At 38.7% G+C, this 22948-nt stretch overlaps 1 protein-coding gene across 4 annotated transcripts in view; it reads left to right on the forward strand.

Moving 5' to 3' along the window:
- The window catches only part of SLC25A12 (solute carrier family 25 member 12), a 58660-nt gene that overhangs the window by 2017 nt on the left and 33695 nt on the right, over positions 1-22948 (forward strand). Inside the window, exons 2-6 of one of the 4 annotated variants that reach the window (XM_064162852.1) lie at positions 4810-4975; positions 5849-5902; positions 9281-9381; positions 11152-11294; positions 15951-16066. In XM_064162852.1, the coding sequence (XP_064018922.1) occupies positions 9370-9381; positions 11152-11294; positions 15951-16066 (271 nt within the window). In that variant the 5' untranslated portion in view covers positions 4810-4975; positions 5849-5902; positions 9281-9369. Of the gene's footprint in view, positions 1-4809; positions 4976-5169; positions 5242-5848; positions 5903-9280; positions 9382-9764; positions 9809-11151; positions 11295-15950; positions 16067-22948 lie in introns of those variants that run through there. The other 3 variants (XM_064162861.1, XM_064162870.1, XM_064162842.1) reach the window with 3 other exon arrangements.

A 22948-nucleotide genomic window follows, 5' to 3' on the forward strand; every position in this document is an offset into this window, starting at 1 on the left:
TCCAATAGATTCAGTTTTCTCCACTATCCCTTTCCTCCTCCTAGGTCAAAGAAGGGCACCCCTAATGCTGAACATGGCATATGGGGTGTGCACAATGACTGGTGGTGTTGTGAGAGAAATTGTAATTATTAGAATAATTGCAATTGCTCTGGGGAGCTGAAGAAGTGACAGCTACTTTTCTCGCATTGCTGCCTCTGTTTCTGCCACTCTGCTGTTCCCTGACTCTCTTCAAAAGAGCTGAAGTAGGCTGACCATCCCACTTGTTCATGTTCTCACCAAATTGTCACACAGGATTATCCAAAGTGACCCGTGTCATTGCTGATGTCTAGGTAGAATTTGTCTTCTGGACCAGAATTGCCTTGGAGGAGGGCATCTGTTCCTGATGGCAGAAACATGCACCCATTCAGATGATGAAAGAATGGTATCTTTTGCCAAATGGGATATGGAGGTTTTAATTTCCTGTTTCAGATCTTTCATGGTATCTTTTATCTCTGTAGTCATAGTTTTTATGGCAGAGACCAGGGCAGAATGCAACAAACTGTCCCCTGTCTGCCTCAGCTGGTCAGTGAACTCACCAAGTGAGAGGCCTTCCATTATCACTCCTTGATAGAAACCTGCTGGCCAAGATGTTGGCATAGGATGAAGTAGCAAGTTTAATAAGCTTCTTTGTGAGACCTGTTCCAAGAGGAATGTCATCAGGCTTATGTGCATGATCTCCTTAAAGCACTTCGTTCACAGCAAACTCCTTCAGAAGCTTAATTCACTGCTCAATTGTGTTCCACTGCCTAGCTGCCCATGGCAAATCATATTGGGAAGGATATCTCATAGTCACAGCCACAAGCTGTCCACAAGCTAACCTTACTAAGTATTTGTCCATTCCACTCTCTTTTGTGAGTGGCCCTAGCTGCTTTGCAGACTTGTCTCCTACCTGTAGGGAGGGCATTTGCACCAATAGTACAACATCTCACCATCTCACCAGCCAGGGTTCTGCTGATTCCCTTGTGTATTCTTTTCTAACTTCCCTGATCTCTTTAAGGGGATCATTGGAATCCTGGATATTATCCTCCTCCTCTTCCTCTGGTTGTCCTGGTTGTCCTTGGTCTAGAAACAGAACTTTCCCAAGAGCACTCTTCAGAGCCATCCTCCTTCTTGGCAGCCAATCTCACATAACTTTTCTCATCACTATATTGCAATCTAAATATATTTGCCAATATCTATAGTCTTAGATTGGACCTTCGCAGGAGCAAGAAAGGTGGTAGATGTTCCTTCTAGTGGATCTGAATCACTGAAGATATGAACTGCTGCCTGTGAGATTAAATTTGGTTTAGGATTAGGAGCCTGTGTATTTGAACTAGGTTCAGAATGAAAAACAGCTGAAACTTGGACAGCCTGAGGAGAAGTCCTTTGGTTGTCTGCCATGTTATTGGTAGCTAATGTACTCTTGGCCAAATTCTCAGAATCTGTGGTAGCTGTGTCCCCTTCTTCCCCTGTAGCAATTTTAGAACCGTTGTGTGTAGAACACGAAAGGGATTGTCTTGAGAAAGTTGTCTGCTATCTCCTGTGGGACTCTGACTGAGTTCTTCAGACCTCATCTCTAACTCTGTTTCTTCAACTTGTGAACTCTTCAAACACTGCCTCATGCCTCTCCCAAGCTGTTTTTTTAAGGAGGCAACAGCTGAATTCTGGACACAACATACAGCAATTAGGCATAAAACAAGGATTATTAGGGCTAAGAGCACACATGATAAATATACATGTGTATTACATGTGTAGAACTCACTGGAGGGGTTGGGAAGTTCAGTTTTAAGCAGAATTATTCTCATCAGGGACACTGAATAAATTCCAGCAGTTGTTTTATTTCCTGACTTAGTAAAAGCAGAGTTGGTAATAGTTTCAGTAATACTAAAGCTGACCCAACCCAGAAAATAATCTATGAATTCCAGGAACATCCCTTTAAGCTTTCTCCATACTAGATCAAACAGAAGGGCACCAGTTTTGACTGTCAACCAATGATATATTAACAAAAAAAAAAAAAAAGAAATAAAGGCCAAATAATAGAGAAAAAAAGGCAAACCAACTTCATCTTAACTTCCAGACGTATATATCAATCAAGATGAGTTAGCCCCATGTTGGGTGCCAAAAATTATCATGTGATGGTTTGGAAGTTACCTACCCCTCCACTCTTATGAAATCACCCAGACTAGACTCAGCCATCTGGGAAGTTAAGGAATGAAGCTTTATATTCACAGCTTAACACAATATACAAGCAGGTATTTACAATGTATTACAATATATACAGCTATATACAGAAATGTACAAGTTAAGAGTAATACAGAAACACAACTCCCCTCCCAGAAACCAGAGTCCCCAGGAGGGGCTCCCACCCACCCTTCCACCTCCTTTCCACCCCTCTACCTTATCCCAGAGTTTGCCTTACATGCAAGGTGAGTTTGGAGGATCAGCAAACGGTGTTGGAAACAGAAATGATTAGTTGAGTTACACAGCTGCAAAAGCCCAGGGAGAAAACACAGGCACTGACTTCAACAGATGGAGACACTCTGTCTTATCTATGTTTGTGCTCTTGCTTTTATACATCTCGGCAAGCCTATGAGTGAAGTAGACATCACCAGTGTTTCGTTTTTACAGCCTATAATCTCATTATTACATTAAAATATTCCAGTTTGCCTCAAACTAGCACAAACGGGCAGTTTCTTAGCAAAGTTATTTCTGCTGCCAGATAGTACATAAGCACATATGTACGTGAACTTCAAGAAGTTTTTGTTGACCCATAGCCAAGATCTCCTTTTATGATCAGGTTACCTGCCTGGTGAATGTGGGGAAGGCTGTGGATGTAGTCTGCCTGGGCTTCAGCAAAGCCTTCGACACTGTCTGCCATGAGAAGCTCCTAGCCAAGCTGGCAGCTCCTAGTTTGGACAGATTCACTTTGTCCTAGATCAAGAACTGGCTGGATGGCAGAGCCCAGAGAGTGGTGGTAAATGGTGCCACATCCAGTTGGCAGCCATTCACTAGTGGTGTTCCTCAAGGATCAGTGCTGGGCCCACTCCTGTTCAATATCTTTATTGACGATCTGGACGAGGGGCTGAGTCTATCATCAGTAAGTTTGCAGATGACACCAAGCTAGGAGCAGGTGTGGATCTGTTGGAAGGTAGGAGAGCCCTGCAGAGGGACCTGGACAGGCTGAATAGGTGGGCAGAGGCCAACGGGATGACATTTAACAAGGCCAAGTGCAGGGTTCTGCACTTTGGCCACAATAACCCCAAGCAGTGCTACAGGCTGGAGACATAGTGGCTGGAAAGCAGCCAGGAAGAAAGGGGCCTGGGGGTTCTGGTAGATAGTAGGCTGAAGATGAGGCAGCAGTGTGCCCAGGTGGCCAAGAGAGACAATGGCATCCTGGCCTGGATCAGGAGCAGTGTGGCCAGTAGGACAAGGGAGGTTATTCTTCCCCTGTACTCAGCACTGGTCAGGCAGCACTTTGAGTCCTGTGTCCAGTTCTGGGCCCTTCAATTCAAGAGAGATGTTGAGGTGCTGGAATGTGTCCAGAGAAGGGCAACAAAGCTGGTGAGGGGCCTGGAACATAAACCGTATGAGGAGAGACTGAGGGAGCTGGGAGTGTGCAGCCTGGAGAAGAGGAGGCTCAGCGGTGACCTCATTGCTGCCTAGAACTACCTGAAGGGAGGTTGTAGCCAGGTGGGGGTGGCCTCTTCTGCCAGGCAACCAGCAACAGAACAAGGGGACACAGTCTCAAGTTGTGCCAGGGAAAGTATAGGCTGGATGTTAGGAGGAAGTTCTTCACAGAGAGAGTGATTAGCATTGGGATGGGCTGCCCAGGGAGGTGGTGGAGTCACTGTCCCTGGAGGTGTTCAAGCAAAGCCTGGCTGAGGCACTTAGTGCCATGGTCTAGTTGACTGGCTAGGGCTGGGTGCTAGGTTGGACTGGATGATCTTGGAGGTCTCTTCCAACCTGTTTGATTCTATGATTCTATGATTCTATAAGTATCTCTTTGCAGAGAAAACAGATGTTTTAAATTTAGAAACGAGTTACTGTTTTGTGACTACCATTATAAACTCTTCAACTGCTGTACTGTTGTTTCATATCTTGCTGCGTTATCTGAGGTAAACCAGAAGTGATCCTTCTTTGTTTTCAATGATGTGTAACAGAGATCACGTTGGACCCTTTAATTAGGATAGCAAAACAAAACAGGAATTACTAAGTTGTATTTTGTTAGCACTTGCTGTGATTCAGCTGCCCAAAAAGAGTATAAATGTATCTTTGAGCCTGTGGCCTGCATGTTTTTATTTTGAGGTACAAAGCAAGTGATTGTGGCAACCAACAATAGAACAAGGGGACACAGTCTCAAATTGTGCCGGGGAAAGTATAGGCTGGATGTTAGGAGGAAGTTCTTGCCAGAGAGAGTGATTGACATTGGAATGGGCTGCCCAGGGAGGTGGTGGAGTTGCTGTCCCTGGAGGTGTTCAAGCAAAGCCTGGCTGAGGCACTTAGTGCCATGGATCTAGTTGACTGGCTAGGGCTGGGTGCTAGGTTGGACTGGCTGATCTTGGAGGTCTCTTCCAACCTGGTTGATTCTATGATTCTATTACAAGAGCTTGTCAAAAGCTACTGAAGCCTAGCCATAATTGTTTTGTGCCTGTCGTTTGAACTATGAGTCTACTACCTGCTTGCAGCCGTGCTCCCAGAATATCGGTCTATAAATTGTTTCAGCACGTGGTATTGACAGGTGTAGCTTTGCTGACAGCAGTAATGAGTTTCAGCAGCATTTTTACATTGTAGGTTTGAGCTATGGAGATGCTATCAGCAGCCCTCGGCAAGAACCAGCAACCGTGCCCAAAGCACACGAATGTGGGTAACCAGCATCGCTCGCCGTGGATGCCTGTGACGGCCAGATCGTGTTCTGGGTGCTCGCCGACAAGCCCGCCGAGAGCAGGGGAGGCAGGAGGTAGGGCCACGGCTGGTACCCCTGGGCTCCGCTCCACTCCACTCTTCTCGTCCGAAGACACCTGCGGCGGCCGCTGCGGCCGCTGAGGGGAGCCCGCCAAAGCGAGCGGCCGGGCCGGGCCGGGCCCGAGCAGGGCAGGGCAGGGCAGGGCGCGGCGCTCATTACCACAGCGCTGCGCTTAGGCGGTGGCTGTTGCGGCGGCGCGGCGGGTGGGTAGCGGCAAGCGACTCCTCCTCCTTCTCGCCGGGTGCAGCATGGCGGTCAAGGTGACTCTATCCCTCCGTCGCTTGTCGCAGGAGGGAATGGGCCGACCGGCCGCCTGCCCGCACCGGGTGGCCGGGGGGATGGCGGGAAACGAGAGAAGGCAGCCACTGCTGCTGCGGGAGACCCTCAAGGGGGTCAGGGGAAGCCGCCGGCGGGGGCGGCGACGGTCGGGAGAGCCGGGGAAGGGGTGGCGCGGCTTGACTTGCCACCTCCTCCTGAGGTGAAGAGGCAGCGGGAACGCGGGCCCGGCGCCCTGCGAGCACGGGGAACCCCGGGGCGGGTAGGGCCGGGCGCGGCCTGGCCCAGCGGGCGCGGGCAGAGGACCCGTAACGGATGCCTGGGACTGGGGCACCGCGCGTCGTGTCGGCAGCCCCGGGGCTGGCAGCTGTCACCGGCACGGCAGCCCGGTGCAGCCACGCACTCTGACAGCTGTCACCAGCAAGGCGGCCCGGCGGAGTCCCGCTGTAAACCCCGTGGGGTCATGTTTGTGGTTCTCGCCGCCGGTCAGATAAGAGCTCTATATTGCTGCCCTTATCAGCGTGCACGGCGGGTGTTATCTGCGCTGTTAGTAGCCCGGTCTGCGAAGCATGAACTTGTTTGTGTTTACAGGTGCAATTAACCAAAAGGGCGGATCCTGCTGAACTACGAAATATTTTTTTGCAGGTAAAATGAGATGTCTAATGTTGTTTGATTGGCAGATCTGTAGTTTTCCCCCCTTCCATCAGTTTGCCACGGCATCATACACATGCCGTGCTGTGGGACGCTTGAAAGTTCACTTTGCAGGCACAGTGTTGAAAGGGCCAGCAGGCACCGAGGAGAAGCTGCTCCTGACAGAACTCGTGATTAACCATTTCAAAATGATAGTCTTAAATATTTTTTCTGAAGTATTTTGTGATTTCCTATAAAGCAAATAATTACAACCAGAACTCTTACTTTGTAAGTACATTGTTGAAGGGTTTGAAAAAAGTTTTCTTCCATGTCTGTCTGTTTTGCCCTTGTTCATTTTACAAATGAATGGACAACAGACATTGTTTTTATAAATTAAAATTTATTTGCTATGATTGATATATTTTATAATATTATCCCCTGGATTGCCATAGAGTTAATCATGTGTAAATAACAGCATAAAGCTGTGTCCACTCTCCTTACAGTGAAGCACAATCTGAATGAGAAATCAATTAGTCCTAAAAACTTTTAACAGTAGGGTTTGAATCAGGCAGATGAGCTAAGAACAACTAAGTTTTAGGTTTGTAGTTGGACCACTGATACTTCCAAAATCACTAAAATACCTTTTGTTCTTTTCACTTTATCTTAAGTATTACACAACATACTCAAAAAGGTTCCCTCCATGAAAAAGGAAGGAACATAACATGAAGTATTAGAGCTAATACTGTAAATAATAAAATCTGTTGCTTAATCTTCATCATTTATCTTTTGGTCCCACAGTATTATTTCATAGTTTCTGCACATTATAAGTAGCCAGAGGAACTTTTTTTTTGCCTGAGATGGAGGAGTTATATCCCAAACGTAATTTTGGGGGGTTTTTACTTTGGCATACTGGCTTACAATGATTGTCACATTGCCAGAGAGTGAAAAGTTAGAATATTGGAATCAAACTGTGAAAGCCCAGCATATAGTTTCTGTTGAAGGTCTTCCATCAGAGGTTCATTTAGAGTTGACATGTAATTTAGCTTTTGTAGATAAGGAATACAGTATAGTATATTAATAAAACGATCATGATGAAAACATGACTTTAAAACATTTTGAATAAAAATATGCAGTTATAGAACATCACATAGCTACTTTCCAACTTTCTACATGTTTCATTGCAGAAAGTGAGATGTATCAAACTATTCAACTTGGAAGGGTGGATTTTTTAATTCTCAAGTTCCAGAAGCAAGCATTTCTGCTGTCTGGAAATAAGTAATTGTTTGAAGTCCTTGATTTTGGTCATAGAGGGAAAAGAGAGAGAGAGAACATTGTACAGTTGGATCTTGAAATGCATGTTTCAGTGACCTAGAAATCAGTCTGGGTTTAGAAGAGCTTCCCCATGTCTGATTTGTAATCTTCAAAGAAGCATACAAATTAAGTTGTGGACTTTTTTTGTGCTTCGAGGAATGAAAAATATGAAGGTTCTCTAGTCTTGACTGAGATTTGCAGTGAGAACAGAAACAGCAGAGAGACCTCTGGCATAGAAGGGTTTTGTTTTGGATTACATCTGATTATAATTAATTGAGTTTGAAATTGTGTTCTTTCTTTGACAGGTAGCAAACAAACTTAATTGCAAATAAAAAAAAATCTAAAGAAAATGCACTCTTCAAGAGTAAGCTGTAGAGAGCCTTATGAACTACTGCTAGTGGTGCACACATGAGGGGTCAGATATGTTGTGCTCTTTGCTGAGAGCGCTGGCCTGTTCTGTGAGCTGCAGCTAAAGGTCGCACATTCCTTCCTAAATTTGGCTTCTCTTTGAAATGAGTGAAAGGGAAGATGTGAACTCTAGATCTCTCAGTCATCCACCTTATTCAGAGGGAGTGTGCTTAAATTTCCTTCTGTTCATGCATATCCTCTAATGCGGTGTGAACCTTCTGTCTATCCAGTTGAAGATGCATGATAAATACCTACCTTTTAGAATTTTTCAAGCTTGGTATATGTATATATTTTTAAATTATTTTAAACTTAAAAATCTTAAGTTCGAGTTGTACTAAAAAGAGATGCTATTATTACTATGTAATCCTGCAACTATTCAGTGCAGGCATTTCAATTTCGTGTTCATGCATCATCAAATAAGTTTCTCAGGTGCTTGCTAACCAGTGATTTCAGTAACAGTCATAAAAGAACAAAATAGAAATTCACTGAAGGATAAAAGGTTTATGTAGAACAACAAATTTCTTAGCAACCCTTAGGGAATATAGTTAAATTATTCTCTCCATACTGAATGCCAGTGGAACCTGTTCCAACAAGGTGGAGAAAGCAACAAAATCAAGTTTATAATCTCTGGCTCATAGCTTAGCTTAATGAAAAAAAACCAACGGTGTTAGTAGTACTTAGGTGTCTCTTGGTTTGCAACTTCTCTGCCCAGATAACACCATTGGGATAAAAAACCCCAAAAAACTTTAAATTGAAAGCTGACCAATTTTGCAAAGAAAGCATTGCTTATGAATGTGTGGTGGTAATCTACTTATATTTTACAACTAGAGAGGATTTTTTGTGTGTTTGTATTATGTGATGATGCTTAAAAAAAACAACTCTGTAAGTTCATCAAGTGCTTACCTAAGACAGTCTATAAATGCATAGTAAGAATTTTGTGTTATAAAGTAATATGGTTTAAGATGGGAATGTGCTTTCTTATACAACTTAATACAGCTTAATTGACATATGCAAGTGAAGACAAACTTTACATTTGCTTATTTTTTTCCAACAGTGTCTTTAAGTTGTATAGTGTAAAGATAACTTGAGGACAAATACGTGGTGAAACGCAATAGCCTAGTCACTTTCTCAGGCCTTAATTTATTGGCTCACTGCCAAGTTCTTTTAAAATACCATGACCTTCTCATATGGAGCTCATTGTAGATGTCAGTTAATAGTTTTTGTATCAATTTTTTTTTCAGCAAAACTTCCCACACACAGTTTTTACTGTAAAACAATTCACTGCTCATAATTAACCCAGATAAATTGATGTCTGAAGAATCTGTTTAGATTTTGACTGTCTTTGATATGCACTCTACTGTCATACAGTTGAATTACATTATTCATGAAGATATGTTCAATACCCTGCATGCCTGATGATTCTTCCTACTTAAAACTTTCTTTGGATTGCATGTTTTGCAGCAGAATTGTGATTCATAATGCATGCTTTAGTCACTTGCACATATGACCAAGAAGAGAACCTTTCTGAGTTGTTTCAGTGACACCACTGTTTCATTATACTGGTGTGTCAGCAGCAGTGCTGAGTTAAAGAATTCCTGTCCACTGCTTTGTGTTCCTATTTTTATGGAAATAATTTACTTGAATTCTGCATTAGTTCAATAATCTGGTTTATAGTGCAGTCTTCCAAACAGCTGTCATCGCAGCTATAGGGTGGAAGAAGGCGAGGAGATGTGAGGGACTGGCATTATGAAGAGCTACGAGAGATGCTTAAGCAGGTATTGATGCTGATGCAAGCTCCTTTGCTGGAATAGTGTCCTGACTGAATTGGTTGGGTTGCACACAGCTGAAAGAAGCATGAGACATGGGAATGAGCCCCTTTATCGTAATGGACTGTTACACCTTAACAGGTATTGTATGTAGGTCTTATTGTTAATATTCTAATTCCCATGGGTCCCTGGCAGAGTAAGAGTCTGGTTTGTTACTCTTTCACATAAATCTGTGTCAACTGAATCAAGATACTATAGTGTGTAATGGAAAAGTTACAAAAAAGTAGAAAAAAATTACAAAAGATAGGTCATTAATCAAAGCTTGAATTAAATGATGCAGGTGTTGCACTACAGATCATGAGGGACAATGCCTTTTTTTTTTTTTTCTGCAGACAACATTTGCATAGTCATCATATAACAACTGGAACCTAGAAAGGTGAATTACATTTTTGCAAATTAGTTAAAAGTCAGTACTTCTATTGTAGATCAAAATTCTAGTGAAGCAGCTGTGTAACTACATTTGCTCAGAATGGACCAAGGTCCTTGTACATGTTTGACAATCTGCATCTAAATCATTGTGTACAGTAGAGAATGAATGGATTTTAAACTATTAAATAAGCTTGCTTACAGGTTTTGTGAGCAAAAGTGCTGAGAAACAAACTCAATCATGAAACTGGATTTGACTTAGAATCATAGAATCAAACAGATTGGAAGAGACCTCAAGATCATCCAGTCCAACCTAGCACCCAGCCCTATCCAGTCAACTAGACCATGGCACTAAGTGCCTCATCCAGTCTTTAACTTCCGTAGTTTAGGAAAGTTGATGTCTTCTGTCAGCTACTTTCCTATTTCCCAGGATTCCAACATAGTGCAACTTTGCAGTCTACCATCTTGAAACAAAATATGAATCCATAATAGATTTCTCATTTGTGCATCACTTGTGATGCTTTCTGCTCCTGCCTCCACACATTTTTAGTTCAAGAGTGGTATTTATTACCAGCATAACTTGAAAGCTGGGACATACAATTTAATTTATGCTAAAAAGTTCACATTTAATTTAAAGTTGACCTATACTTACTTAGTCTTGACCTATACTTATTCCCTATACCGGGGAATAATGTTTTGGAACAGAGAAGTCAGTAAGAGTATTGATACAGACATGTGGCAGTTGTCTGGGTAATAAATGTGTACTTGTGGTTTTTTTTGTTAGTTTTCTTAATGTTTTCTGATTTTGTTATTTTTATTAGAAAAAGTTAGTAAAATTAAAAGATCAAATCAAAACATGTAAGTCCTTTATGTATCTGTGTGAATCTGTTCTGAAAATCTCTTTCTCAGAAAACGAGAATATAAATAATAGCTGTTTTCCAGATTAATTATGATAATGATCAGGAGCCATTACTCAGAAAGGTATCTGCTACTAGAAATTCTAATAAAATTCACGAGCTGTGTTTTTGCAGTGTAACTGCAAATGGAAAGGTACAGCATGGCTATAATTTTTATGAATTTATGCAATTACCTGATGGGTTCTGAAAATGCTTAATTGTCTTTATACTAGAAGTTACTGGTCATTACATGAACACCTCTATTCTACAGGGATAATCAGATTGTGGGACGCAGCTAGTATAGTAACGTGATTAATCAAATCCTTTAATTTCAGAGCAGTTATGTGCGGACAGTTGTGCACCATTTAAAGTGCTATTCAATAGTGATACTAGTTTGGTGATCACTGATAATTGGCATCTAAATTAATTCATTTTTGGGTTTGTTTTTTATCTTTAGTATGCCAGCGTTGAGAAAGATGGCGAACATTACATGACCCCAGAAGATTTTGTGCAGAAATACCTAGGACTTCATACAGATCCACGCCACAATCCTAAAACAGTGCAACTGTTGGCTGGAGTAGCAGATCAAACTAAGGATGGGTGAGAATTCTGCTCTCGTTTAAAGGCTTGTAGTGCATTGGGAAATGCATCAGTGAATGAATTGGATAATTTAATCTCCTAAAACATTATTTTATTACACTTTAAACTTATTTAGATAATGATTCTTGTCTCAAGTCCAATAGCCTATAAATTGGTGGAAATTGGGAAAAAATACAGTGTTTAACCTTCACTTTTTTAAATTAAGATTTGTTTAGTGGTGTTTTAACAGTTATTGCAAATGCAAGGGAAATAAGCTTTAATGTAGCATGATTGGCTTGAAAAACTTACTTTCAGTATACTCGTGCCCATGATTAGATACTTTATAGAGTCTTTATTACCTGTAATTAAACATGCAGATGTGAGAACGCTTTCTTATTTCTATAGTGTGCAATTCAGGTCAAACTACGGAGGTCTCTTTTCAAAATGCTGTATGACAGTAATGACTGAAAGAGGAAGGTGCTTGCCTAATGAAGATGAAGTCACACAGCTTGTGAAGTTTTTTGAACTCGGTTTGCAGCTGTTATTGATCTTAGACAATTCTGTGGCACTAACTTACAAAATAACCATTTCAGTGAGGTAGTACCCTCTAACTCACTTATTAGAGGAGCCCCTTCTCTTGCTGTGTGCAGGCTTCTAGTTTTGATCTTGCACTATATTAGGAAGCATAGGTATTGTTAAAATGAGAAGGTTAAGATGGATCAGAGAACGTCAAGAATGCAGAAGAGAGTGGGTGTTTTATAGAGGAGACAGGGAAAGCTGATGTTAAAACAGTATACAATACATTTGTAAATATATATGAATGTAGCTTATTTTATATAGAAAGCCCCTTAACTTCCTTGGATTTGTGAGTCTAAACCTGACCTCTGACATCACTTAAAACATGTTTTTTCCTGTGTTTTGCTTTAGAATACTTTCTTAGTTTGTATAGTATCCCGAGCAGCTTGTGCAATATCTGTGGTTTACAATGAAACTGGATATGCTGTGTACAGTTTACATGAATAAGAAATGTAGGATCTCCAGTTTGAGGGGTTGAAAAGGCTATTTTGTACGTATCTGGTGAAATAACAGTCTCAGTGATGACTAGTAAACCAACATGTGGAATGTCTTGTTTCTCTGAAAGCTGTTGGGTATCTTTTTTGGTGTACATTTCTTCACAGAATCATGGAATGGTTTGGGTTGGAAGGGATCTTAAAGATACCTACATCCAATCCCCCAGCCACAAGCAGGGTCAAAGAGAGTATTATGTAAAAGGATCTTACTGTAAGAAAGAAATCAATAATCATTTTTATTGCTACTACAAAACTTTACATTGAGGGATTGCTTTTTCTGTTGTTTCCCTTGTGAATATAAGTTTTTCTTGGTTGTTTTTTTGTTTTTTTCATCTAGGCAATACTTGAAGTGACATAGAAAATAAGTGTGCTTTGTGCACTTGTAGAAGTGCAGTGAGAATGGGAGTTACTGCTGTGTGATCTGCAGTGCAAATTTTTTGTGTGAAGACTAGTTGAAACTTATTTTCCTGAATGTTTAATCTATATTTAATCAGTATTTCATGTGAAGAATCTGTTACAACCTCATAATCATTGTTGTTTACTCTTTTTACTTTTACATTCACCTTCTTCCATTTGTAGCAAGCTGTAACATATCAAAATCCAGGGTACTAACTATATCATCTCCACAGAGAGTTTAATCTGTACCATGAGTAATTACTGTACTTTTGAAATTAATTCTGGAATTTGTTACAATTTTCCAAAGACTTAAAGTTACTTTATGAAGTCCAATGAAATATCTGTACTCCTATACCACACATATATTTGTAAGTGAAATGACAGCACAACATCAGACAGCAAGCTCTGGGTTCTGTTATGTATTTTCAATCCTTTATCTGCTATTATATTCTCTTACTTGCCCTTGAGATAATTACTCAGTGTTCTTGGTAGCATTTCTTTGTTACCTTTTTTTATTAAGTTTAAGTTTGACACTTTAGGAAAAAACTCACAGGTTGGAACTGGACTTCTGCAGGGATATATTTAAAAAAATGAGGTTTTACTTTTTTCTGTTGGTAACTTGATCCTTACTTAACTGCTCTGGAGTACGAGTGCCTTCTCCCATTACTACAGTACAAGACTGGTTTGCCTTAGTTGCACTCTGTGAGGTACATTTTAAAACAGATGACTGTTGACTTTCAAAGTGTTTATTCCTCATTGTTACAAACACATGTTCTGAGGAATTAATGCAATGAGCTTAAAATTAGAAGTTGGCCTAAACTGCCATGTCTGTTATTTGCTTAATACAAGCATTCTTGTACCTTCAGACCAGAGGCATTGGTTTTGAAATTAGGATAAATATCCTCTCTGAACAGTGAACTTGTGCCAAACCCAGCTTCACAGTTATGTAAAGCGATTAGCATTAGCAGATGTTGCAGTTTTAAAATCAAACATTTTCTTCTCTGTTGACGATAGTCATTCAAAAGTCTTCGTTTTAGTTGCTTGTTTATGAGCATTCTTTTTTCTTTTTTTTTTTTTTTTTTGGATCAATCTATCATTCTTAAAATTTGGAAACGTGTTCTTAAGCTAAATCCTGAAGAAAGAGTTCACCTGTCACCTAATGGAGAGTGATAGCAGAGCTATAGATAACGTCTGAAGGCTGTGTTGTGTAGGGAAAGAAGAGCAAAAAGTTGTAGTAGGGGAAAAAAAAGGAAAGACTGAGAAGAATTGTGACCACATGGCTGGCTTTGTGTGCTTTTGAAGGGTAAGCATATGGAAGAAATAAGGGGAAAGGAGATTTTACAAATGTTACAGATAAAATGAAAGATGAGTGATTTGAGATTGTTACAGACACTAATGCAGTGGGTTCACTGAATGATACTTGATTAGCAATTGGATGGGAAGCTCCATCATTCTGTTTAATCCAGCTCCTGTTATCTCTGCCCTAATGGATAATGGAGGATCACAGGGGATATCCCTGCTCTTAGGCATTGCAAGCTGAATATATGGAAAGGAAATTGAATGTGTCTCATTTTGCTGTAGGCACTGTTAAAGTGAGACCTCTGAAGACAGCTTCTTTCAGGTTCAGGCTTCTACGAATGCATTCTACAGAGATCGTCACTTGATTCTGTCAGTTATAAAGATTCCTGGCTAGGAATTAATTTGTATGTCAGGTTTATGCTCATGAGGTGTATTTTGAAATGATAGCACTTACAGTGACGTTAAAGGATATTCTGGTTTTTTTTTGATACTAACCCCTTGTTTATTAAGATCACACTTTAGATGAAATTGACTTTGCATCTGAAGAAGCATTCTCACATCGTTGTTTTTTGTGGCTGAAGTGTGACAAACATAATTCTGGTTTTGCCATACCTCAGGTCATTACATTTTTTGCTGTACTTTTCTGTAAAATGCATAAGTGCAAGAATGTTAACATATGTAACCCTGTTTGAAATATCTCAGTCCTGCTTTATGTGTTCTTTAAGAGATGCAAAGTAGTAGATAGATGAATGAATGATCTGGCTTGACTTTTTTTTCTTACCCCTCCCTCAAGGAAACAATGTATGCTTGGCTTATTAGCAGCAAGCAAAGTGCATGTGAAGCACTTTGAGCTAATGAACTCCTGTGAAGACTGCTACGTTCAGACCAGTTATGTAAATTTTCTAGGAAAATATACCATCTACAGTGATAGTCTCTGTTTTAATAGCATCTACTGAAATAGGGTTTTTTGGTTTACTTTTAATTAAAACTCGTATTCCCATTGATAATAGATACCTTCTTATTTATTTCCACAAATAAAGTAACTTGTAACTGAATGAGATATTCTAAGTCAAGTCCTCTATTTTTACAGGGATGGAAACACACAGTAGTTTCAATAAACCAAGTTTGCTGTTAAAAAATAATGGTTTTGCTTGAAATGTTCTGGAAAGGCCACAGTATATGCCTACTCTGAATATCTTTATGTGGTTTTGTTCTTCAGCCAACATCCTTCATCTTTTCCTAGCTTAGATCTTACCTTACATTCACATCCTTCCCTGCATCGTTCATGTCTAACCATCCTTCTGTCCAAATGTTCTTGCAGTTTCTTTTCCTCAAGTATGTGAGTTTGCAGATCATGTTATATTCATAGTAATATTTTTTCTTTATAAATATTAAAGTATAACTTTTTCTGAACCTGTTTGTTTTTCTGAGTGTTATACATTCTCTTAAGAAAAGATGTGTATTGTATAACATGCTCCTATGCTTGGATTAAACACTTTTCTTTCTCAGTAGAAATACATAAATTAGTAATATGATGACAGCCCTGTACGTTGCATGGTGGTGTAATTGCTGTGGATTTTTTGTCTTAATTTTTAAGTACTATCTGCTAACATTTGTAGTTACAAGGTAATAAATTGTAGGTACTTGGTGAGAATTGATTGTGTTTTGCTGTTGATGGATCTGAAGAATTCAGTGCTTCTATGGAGGGAGAGCTTGAGTTGCATACAGGTTAAGTAACTACTTAAAGGTAGCAACTGCTTTTCCAGCTTCAAGTGTAGAGTCTTAACATTTTTCTGTTATGATTTTATTTTCATAATTGCATCATACAGTTTTCTAGAGCATTTAAACAAAAAATCGTTGGTCTTGTGAGTAATATTTGAAATCTTTGTAACTTTTGTATTTTCCTTTGTAGGCTCATTTCCTACCAAGAATTTTTGGCATTCGAATCTGTTTTGTGTACTCCAGATGCAATATTCATTGTTGCTTTTCAGCTATTTGACAAGAGTGGCAATGGAGAAATAACATTTGGTAAGAATATCGAAAGAAAAACAGTTTAAGAAAGTTGTTATCATAGTACAAGTCATAATAATGATACATCACCATTTGGCACGTAGAAATGCATATTATGCAGTACCATACTGATTTCCTATGAGTTTGCTTTAGTAAAACTAGTAAAACTTTTTTTTTTCTTTCAAGTGAAAACAAGCTTAAAAGTACACAGAGACAAAATCCATTTTGCTGTGTCTTCTCAAATCAAGAGTTTTCATGTTTCTGAAGTAGTTAATGTAATGCTGGTTTGTTTGGTGTCATCTTGAGTAAAATTCTGTCACGGACTTTTGATTTCCTTCTGTGGTGAGAGGTTTCTAAAATGTTTCCTGTATCTCCACATGTCTTTGAAGAATTGCTCTCAGATACACTTAGAGGTCAATATAGACATTAAGAAGGTCTAATCTTGAATTATTAGTTTAGTGTTGAGCAGAAATTCTTTAATATTATGACTGTAACTTCCATATTAGGATCATACTAGGAAAAACATATGGCTTTTAAGTTTTGGGTTGTTGGGGGTTGTTTTTTTCCTAATCAGAAGTTAGTAATTGGGTAACATTCTGTAGGCCAACTGTATTGCTTTATGATATTGCTAAGTAACTGTTACTAACGTTGCAGTTTAAGGAGAAATAGGTTTTATTTTTACAAGTCATATATTTATGAAAATTAGATGCATCAGTGATAAGAATTTTAATAAAATGGAATGAGAATTAAATGTTACTTCTATCTAAAAGAATAAAGCTCTCAATAAAGAAAATACAAACTATCTTTGGATTTGTAACCCCTTGCTGTTTGTACCATTTCGTTCTTACAAAAGCTGTTGCAACTTGTCAAGAAAAAAAAAGTTTATATGTGACTTGACTTATGGGCTTTTAAATAACATTGTTAACTGAAGGATGGAGTACTAAACAATTTGAATACACAAGATCTTGAAAATAAAATCTCCTAGAACTTAAGATGAAGTCAGTAAATGAAGGCATTAGGAAGCAAACTGCTACAATCAGTGTGACCATGTTAATGATGGGATAGTTAACAGTCTCACAGAAGAATATGCACTCTCTCATGAACACATTTGAAATAGTTAGTTTTGTAAATGAACAAGAAGTAATATCAGATTGTGTACAGGTTCCTCAGACTAAGGGTTGTTATTTTTGTGAGCATATAATTTATTAAAGCCTAAGAGAATGCAAACAAGGCAAACTATAAAACAGATCAGTTTTCTCCACAGCTTTTTCAATGGATTTATTTTTATAAGGCTGTTTAATCTTGAAGAGGAAACTCTTTAGGGAATTTAAAATTTACTGTTTGTTTCCTGATTTTACAAAATCAATCATTCTGCATTTGTTACTATGTTTAATGGTATCAGTTGGATGTATTTTTGTGCCACAGTTCCCACATTTACTGATGCTTTTTTGCCTTTTTTTTGTTGTTATTGTAGTTTTTAACATGGGCTGATTTCTTTTACTGCATAGACATGTCATACAAATTAATGGATGTGGGAAAAATTGGAATGATGACATATGACATGCTCAGAATTTGATGACTGTATTCAATTTCCAAGTCAGTCTTGAGTCCTGTAGAGCCTATTTTACACTCTCTCACACCACCTAAACAGAAAGGCACATCATAGGCTGGATGTTAGGAGGAAGTTCCTCAGAGAGAGTGATTTACCATTGGAATGGGCTGCCCAGGCAGGTGGTGGAGTGGCTGTCCCTGGAGGTGTTCAAGAAAAGCCTGGCTGAGGCACTTAATGCCGTGATCTAGTTGACTGGCTAGGGCTGGGTGCTAGGTTGGACTGGCTGATCTTGGAGATCTCTTCCAACCTGGTTGATTCTATGAATTTTGTTGCATAAAAACATATACAACTAATGAATTGTTAGAAATACACTGAAACAGAGTAAGTTTAGCTAGTTGATAGGAGAATCAGTTAGCTCAACTATTTTACAAGACCACCTTGGTTGTGTGGATAAGCCATGTTGGTTCTGAGATTTTCTGTCTCAAATGCAGTGCTATGTGGATGCAATGGTGTTGATTGCAAAGCTGACTCAAGCCAGTGTCTTGCCAGAAGTGGCATGGTATTACTGAGGTTTTTTTGTTCATCTGGACAAGAAATGGTGGTGCTGGAGAGAATCAGCTTCAGTCTGTTAGGCCAGTATCTTGAACCCAGTGCAGACCTCACTGGAGATAATCTCTCAAAATTAGTTGGGTGTGACTATGGGTATGGTACTTTCAAAAAACATGCTGATCTAATCAAATTCTCAGTTATTTGGAGAAGGTTAAGTATCCTGCTTGCTGGGTTTTAGACCTGTCTCCCTATTTGAAACAAGTTGCTCCAGCTGGGTTTACATTTCCTTTTCAGGATTTATTTACTGGCAATAGACTTGGACAGACATGAGCACTTTAGCTTCCTGTGGTCTTTAGCCTCAGTCTTCCACTTGTCCCTTCAAAAGTTTAGCTTCCAACTCACCAATGAGGGAACTACTAGTTAAATAGTATTACTGTCTTACAAGCTGAAAACTGGAAGAGGATGAAAAGTTAATGGTTGTTTAGAAACTATTTGATAGAAATGCTTGTCAGAAATACAATGTCGTTGTGCACTGTTTTATGTTAATTGAGAAGCCTTTTGTCACTTCAGTGTCATCTCCTTTCTTACTGCTTTGGAACATTTTTCTATGTGTTTTAGACATGCAGAAATCCTGTGTGAATAACTGCCATAAATCTGCAGATAGTATGCTATAGTGTTTGCATAGTAGGTCCATTGCTAGAACATGACATTGGACCTCCTTTATATGAGCAATCTGTATGGCCACCTCAGTATTCTCTACATGTTTCAGCTGCACTGGTCTTACTGTCAGCTTGGTGAATAAAAAGGACTGAAATGACTACTTTAATAACCCGTTGATACAAGTGATAGTGTAATTTAAATTACGAGAAATAGGGATAAAAAAGGCATTTTGTTTCTTGGTTAGATGCTTATAGACCTTCTTAAATGGTGCCTAGGTGAATATTTTATGGGAAATGTATTGCAGCTGAGCCCCTATAATATTGCTTTAACTATACAATATTTAAATGGTATCAGTTAAAGGTAGTAAGTGACTTTTTTTCATTAATTGTCTGTCTTGTTATGGGTTACTATCTGTATCCAGAGAAGAATGACAACCACTTTTTTTTTTTGATCATGGGATATAACTAAGCTACTTAATGAGTGAAATATTTTAAAACCATTCCACTAAAGTAATGCTGTTTTACAAAGGAAACTTCTATGTAGTGCTGTTCTGTGGAAGTCATTTGACCTGAACTGAGGTTAAAGCAAACCTGCATATTAACTCTGCTCAGGCTATTTGTTTTGCTTCAAGGTCAAAGCTAATAATCCTTGCTGTGGTTGAAAGTTGAAGTCTGTGACTATCTCTCAGAGATAGGTTGTCTAACTGGAAGTAAAAGAGTTCTTTGTAATTTAACTCTTTGATAAACCATACAATGATCTACACTGTATAACTTTTAACTGGAATGCACAATTCAAGGATTTTTCTGGCCTTGTACAGTCACCACAAAGAAAGCTGTTCTCTGATGAACTGGAGAATTTCAGAGATGCTTTTTTAGTTAGAGCTAAAATTATGAGATTTAAAAAGAATCTTACTGCCATCATGCTTGTGATTCTTATGTACTCAGAATTTTTACATTATTTTGGAGGTAATGGCAAAATATTTATGGAACTGAACATAAGACATTAAAAAAAAACAGCCTGCTTCTCAAAATCTAATAAAAATCTTTGGCAGAGTAGAGTGACCTCTTAAAAGGACTTTGGAGAGTAAGGGGATTGGAAATTACCACGATTTTGGTGAACTGAAATAATAAACATCAATGTAATAGTTTCAGAAGCTAGGTATACAGTGATACTGAAATCTTGTCCATGTGTTTTCTTAAGCAAATTTTAATCTGGGAATGAAAGTTCAGATTTCCCTTAATCAGGACCTATAGTTTGAGAACACTGGAAGAAGGTGAGTGAGAAGCACAAGAGAAAGCAGTTGAATATATGTTGTTATCTGCTTTTGAGTATTGTTTTTCAGGAAACATGGATCACTCTGGGTACTCCATATTGGACTGAAAATGCCAGGATTTAGATTTAATCTTGAGACTTCTGCTATACGAAATATTATTTGCAACCATAAAGGCTGGAAACCATTTGAAATGTAAACAGGAAAGAATAATCACACGACTACAGATCAGAGACTTTAAGTAAAACACCAAGTTTTATCAAGTGTTGTAGAGCTAGGGCTGGTGTCTGCTTCCTGGTAGTTGTGTGTTAGTTGCTTAGTTTCAGGATGTGTTTCACCTAACACATGCAGATAGTCTAGAACACATCAGTGTATTTTATGATTTTTGTTCTATCCTCAGAGATTTTTGTATTGTTTTGCTCATGTTTAATTTCTTTCCTGTTCTATGACAGGTTTAAATCAGTTTTACACACTTGTGAGCAGTGCAGGATTACAGCCCCTTATTTTTTACAATAATAATAGAGTATTAAGTTCAAAACCATACTTCAGCAAGAGGGAACAGGAGAGCTTCACATGAGCTTGGTGCCATGGTCTAGCCTTGAGAATTGTGTTAAAGGGTTGGACTTGATGATCTGTGAGGTCTTTTCCAACCTTGTTGATACTGTGATACTGTGAAAATTACCTTTAGTGACAATTTGTCATTATGTCTGTCATTAAACAGAATCACTAATCCTTTTAAAATAAGAGTAGAAGTGTAATGGAATTATTTCTAGTTTAGCTTTCTCACTTCTCCTGCCACTTGCCAGTTTGCTCTGTTGTCAGAGTAAGAATTGTATTATTTATGTTTTGATCACTCTTAATGTATTTCTGTTGCATCAGATGATGCAAAAAAAAGGTATTTTTGCCTCTAACTATGATATTTTGTTCTTGAAAGTAAAAATGTGTAAAATTTGCTGTTATCAGAAAGTGAAAATAGCAACATAGAATATGCTGATGTACTTAAAGGCTGAAATACATACAAGTGGGACTGTAGATGACTAAGTAGATTAAAAAACCTCCACTCTATTAAGCAACAAACCTCTAGCATACTTGTATTGGTACTTAAAGCAATCAGATTTATGTTTTCTGTCTCTGACAAGGATGATAGATGTTCCATCACTGGTGAGAGGGAACGACAAACTGTTACATGTCGATGGCACTGGAACTGAGGTTTCCACTGCTTCTTGGGGAGCTGATAAGTGAAAAAAAATTAGAGGCACTACCTGAAGGCTTGTTTGAGGTAGTGAGCTCACACCCACCATGGGCCATCCACAAGAAGTTATAGTGTTTAAAGTATTATTCCTTCTCCTGTGAAATTCAGTATTACCTGTAAACTTCATTTATCTTACATAATTTTTCTCATACAGTTTTTTGTTACCTCCACCTGTTAGGTAATGATGTTTGATGGATGTTGAGACAGTTGTGTGTATGCTGCCTGTAGATAGCTGCTCCAGGCATCTATAATTTGTTTAAATTGATTGGGTGGGAAAATCCTGAAGCAGTCTTGCAAGAGTGTGTCTTGCCTTGGAGGTAATGTACTAGTGCACTAGAGTAGTAGGTTTATTGTTGCTGAGGCTGATGGTAAGTTGAGTATGTCACCAGGCTGCTGACTTGTATGCCTATCTGAGAAGAAAATACATTGCTATAAGCCTGGAAAGAAAGGTATCAGCTCAGTAGGAAAGAAATTCTCTGCAAAAAGGTGAGCAAGGAGTAGAAAAAGACATTAGTAAATGAACAGCATGTATCGACAGGGACAATGAATGCATTCTGTAAAATGTCATCCTAAAATGACAGGGTTTAAAAAGAATTTTCTCTTTGCCCCCTGCAGAACAGCTCAGTTGGAAATTTGAAGTACTTGTAGTTTATCTTAATTTAGAAGCATTACTGGTTTTTGACTAAGATTAAAAAAAAACCCATACCAACAAGCAAATGCTCCCAGCTTCTGTACTTTGATGTTACCTTTTCTGTTGTTGTTGTTGTCAGTGTTTTGCTTCTGTTGTGGAAAAAAAAAAACAACAAAAAGACCTTTCATAATCTTTGAAGTGGTAGAAGTATAGGTGATGGTCACAGTATTTCTGATATCTGACCATTGGCTTCATACCATGTGAGTTGTTAGTTGTAGTGATGGCTATTTCCTTTAAGAGAATAGTCAGGAAAGTTGGATTAAAAGGTATTCTTGATGTGTTGTGAAGAAAGCATTGCTGTTCTTGGGTAGAAGTACTACATTTTAGTGCTTATCTAGATACATTTGAAAACCTCAAATGGTATTGGAAAATTGTATTTAGAGTTTCAGTGTTTTTTTAACTGTGTCAGTTATTCACAATAGGGACATGATTTTACTTCTGAACTCTAAATGCTTCATAAATAAAGTCAACATGGAGTTAATTAAGCATTCAATAAAAGGCTTGTCTACCTGGACAAGAAAAAATGATAAGACAGCTCAATTTTGAGAGAAGCAACAGGCTACTCTGGATACTATTTTTAAAAGCTGGTTAGCATTTTTCAAGTGCCAATACATTCAACTACTGAGTATAAACATAGTAATTTACTATTTTAATTATTCTGTGCTGAAGTGATGTGATATGTGTTGATGACGAGTTGCAGTCATTTTTAAGAAGGAGAAGTCAGTAGCATAGGAAGCAAGTTCTTGGTTGTTAATATACACTTAAATGCTTGAATGAGAATTTGTGGAAAGGCATGGGGCATAAGTCCTTAATTGGGTAAAGTCTCTATGTCAGTCTATGTGACTGTTTCTCTAAGGTTAAAAGAAGAAATGGTTGGAAAGAGTTGAAAATACAACTTAATTTTTTCTGGCTACTTGGGCATATTC

Source organism: Pogoniulus pusillus, chromosome 2 (assembly GCF_015220805.1).
Source record: "Pogoniulus pusillus isolate bPogPus1 chromosome 2, bPogPus1.pri, whole genome shotgun sequence".
Classification (NCBI taxonomy): Eukaryota; Metazoa; Chordata; class Aves; order Piciformes; family Lybiidae; genus Pogoniulus; species Pogoniulus pusillus.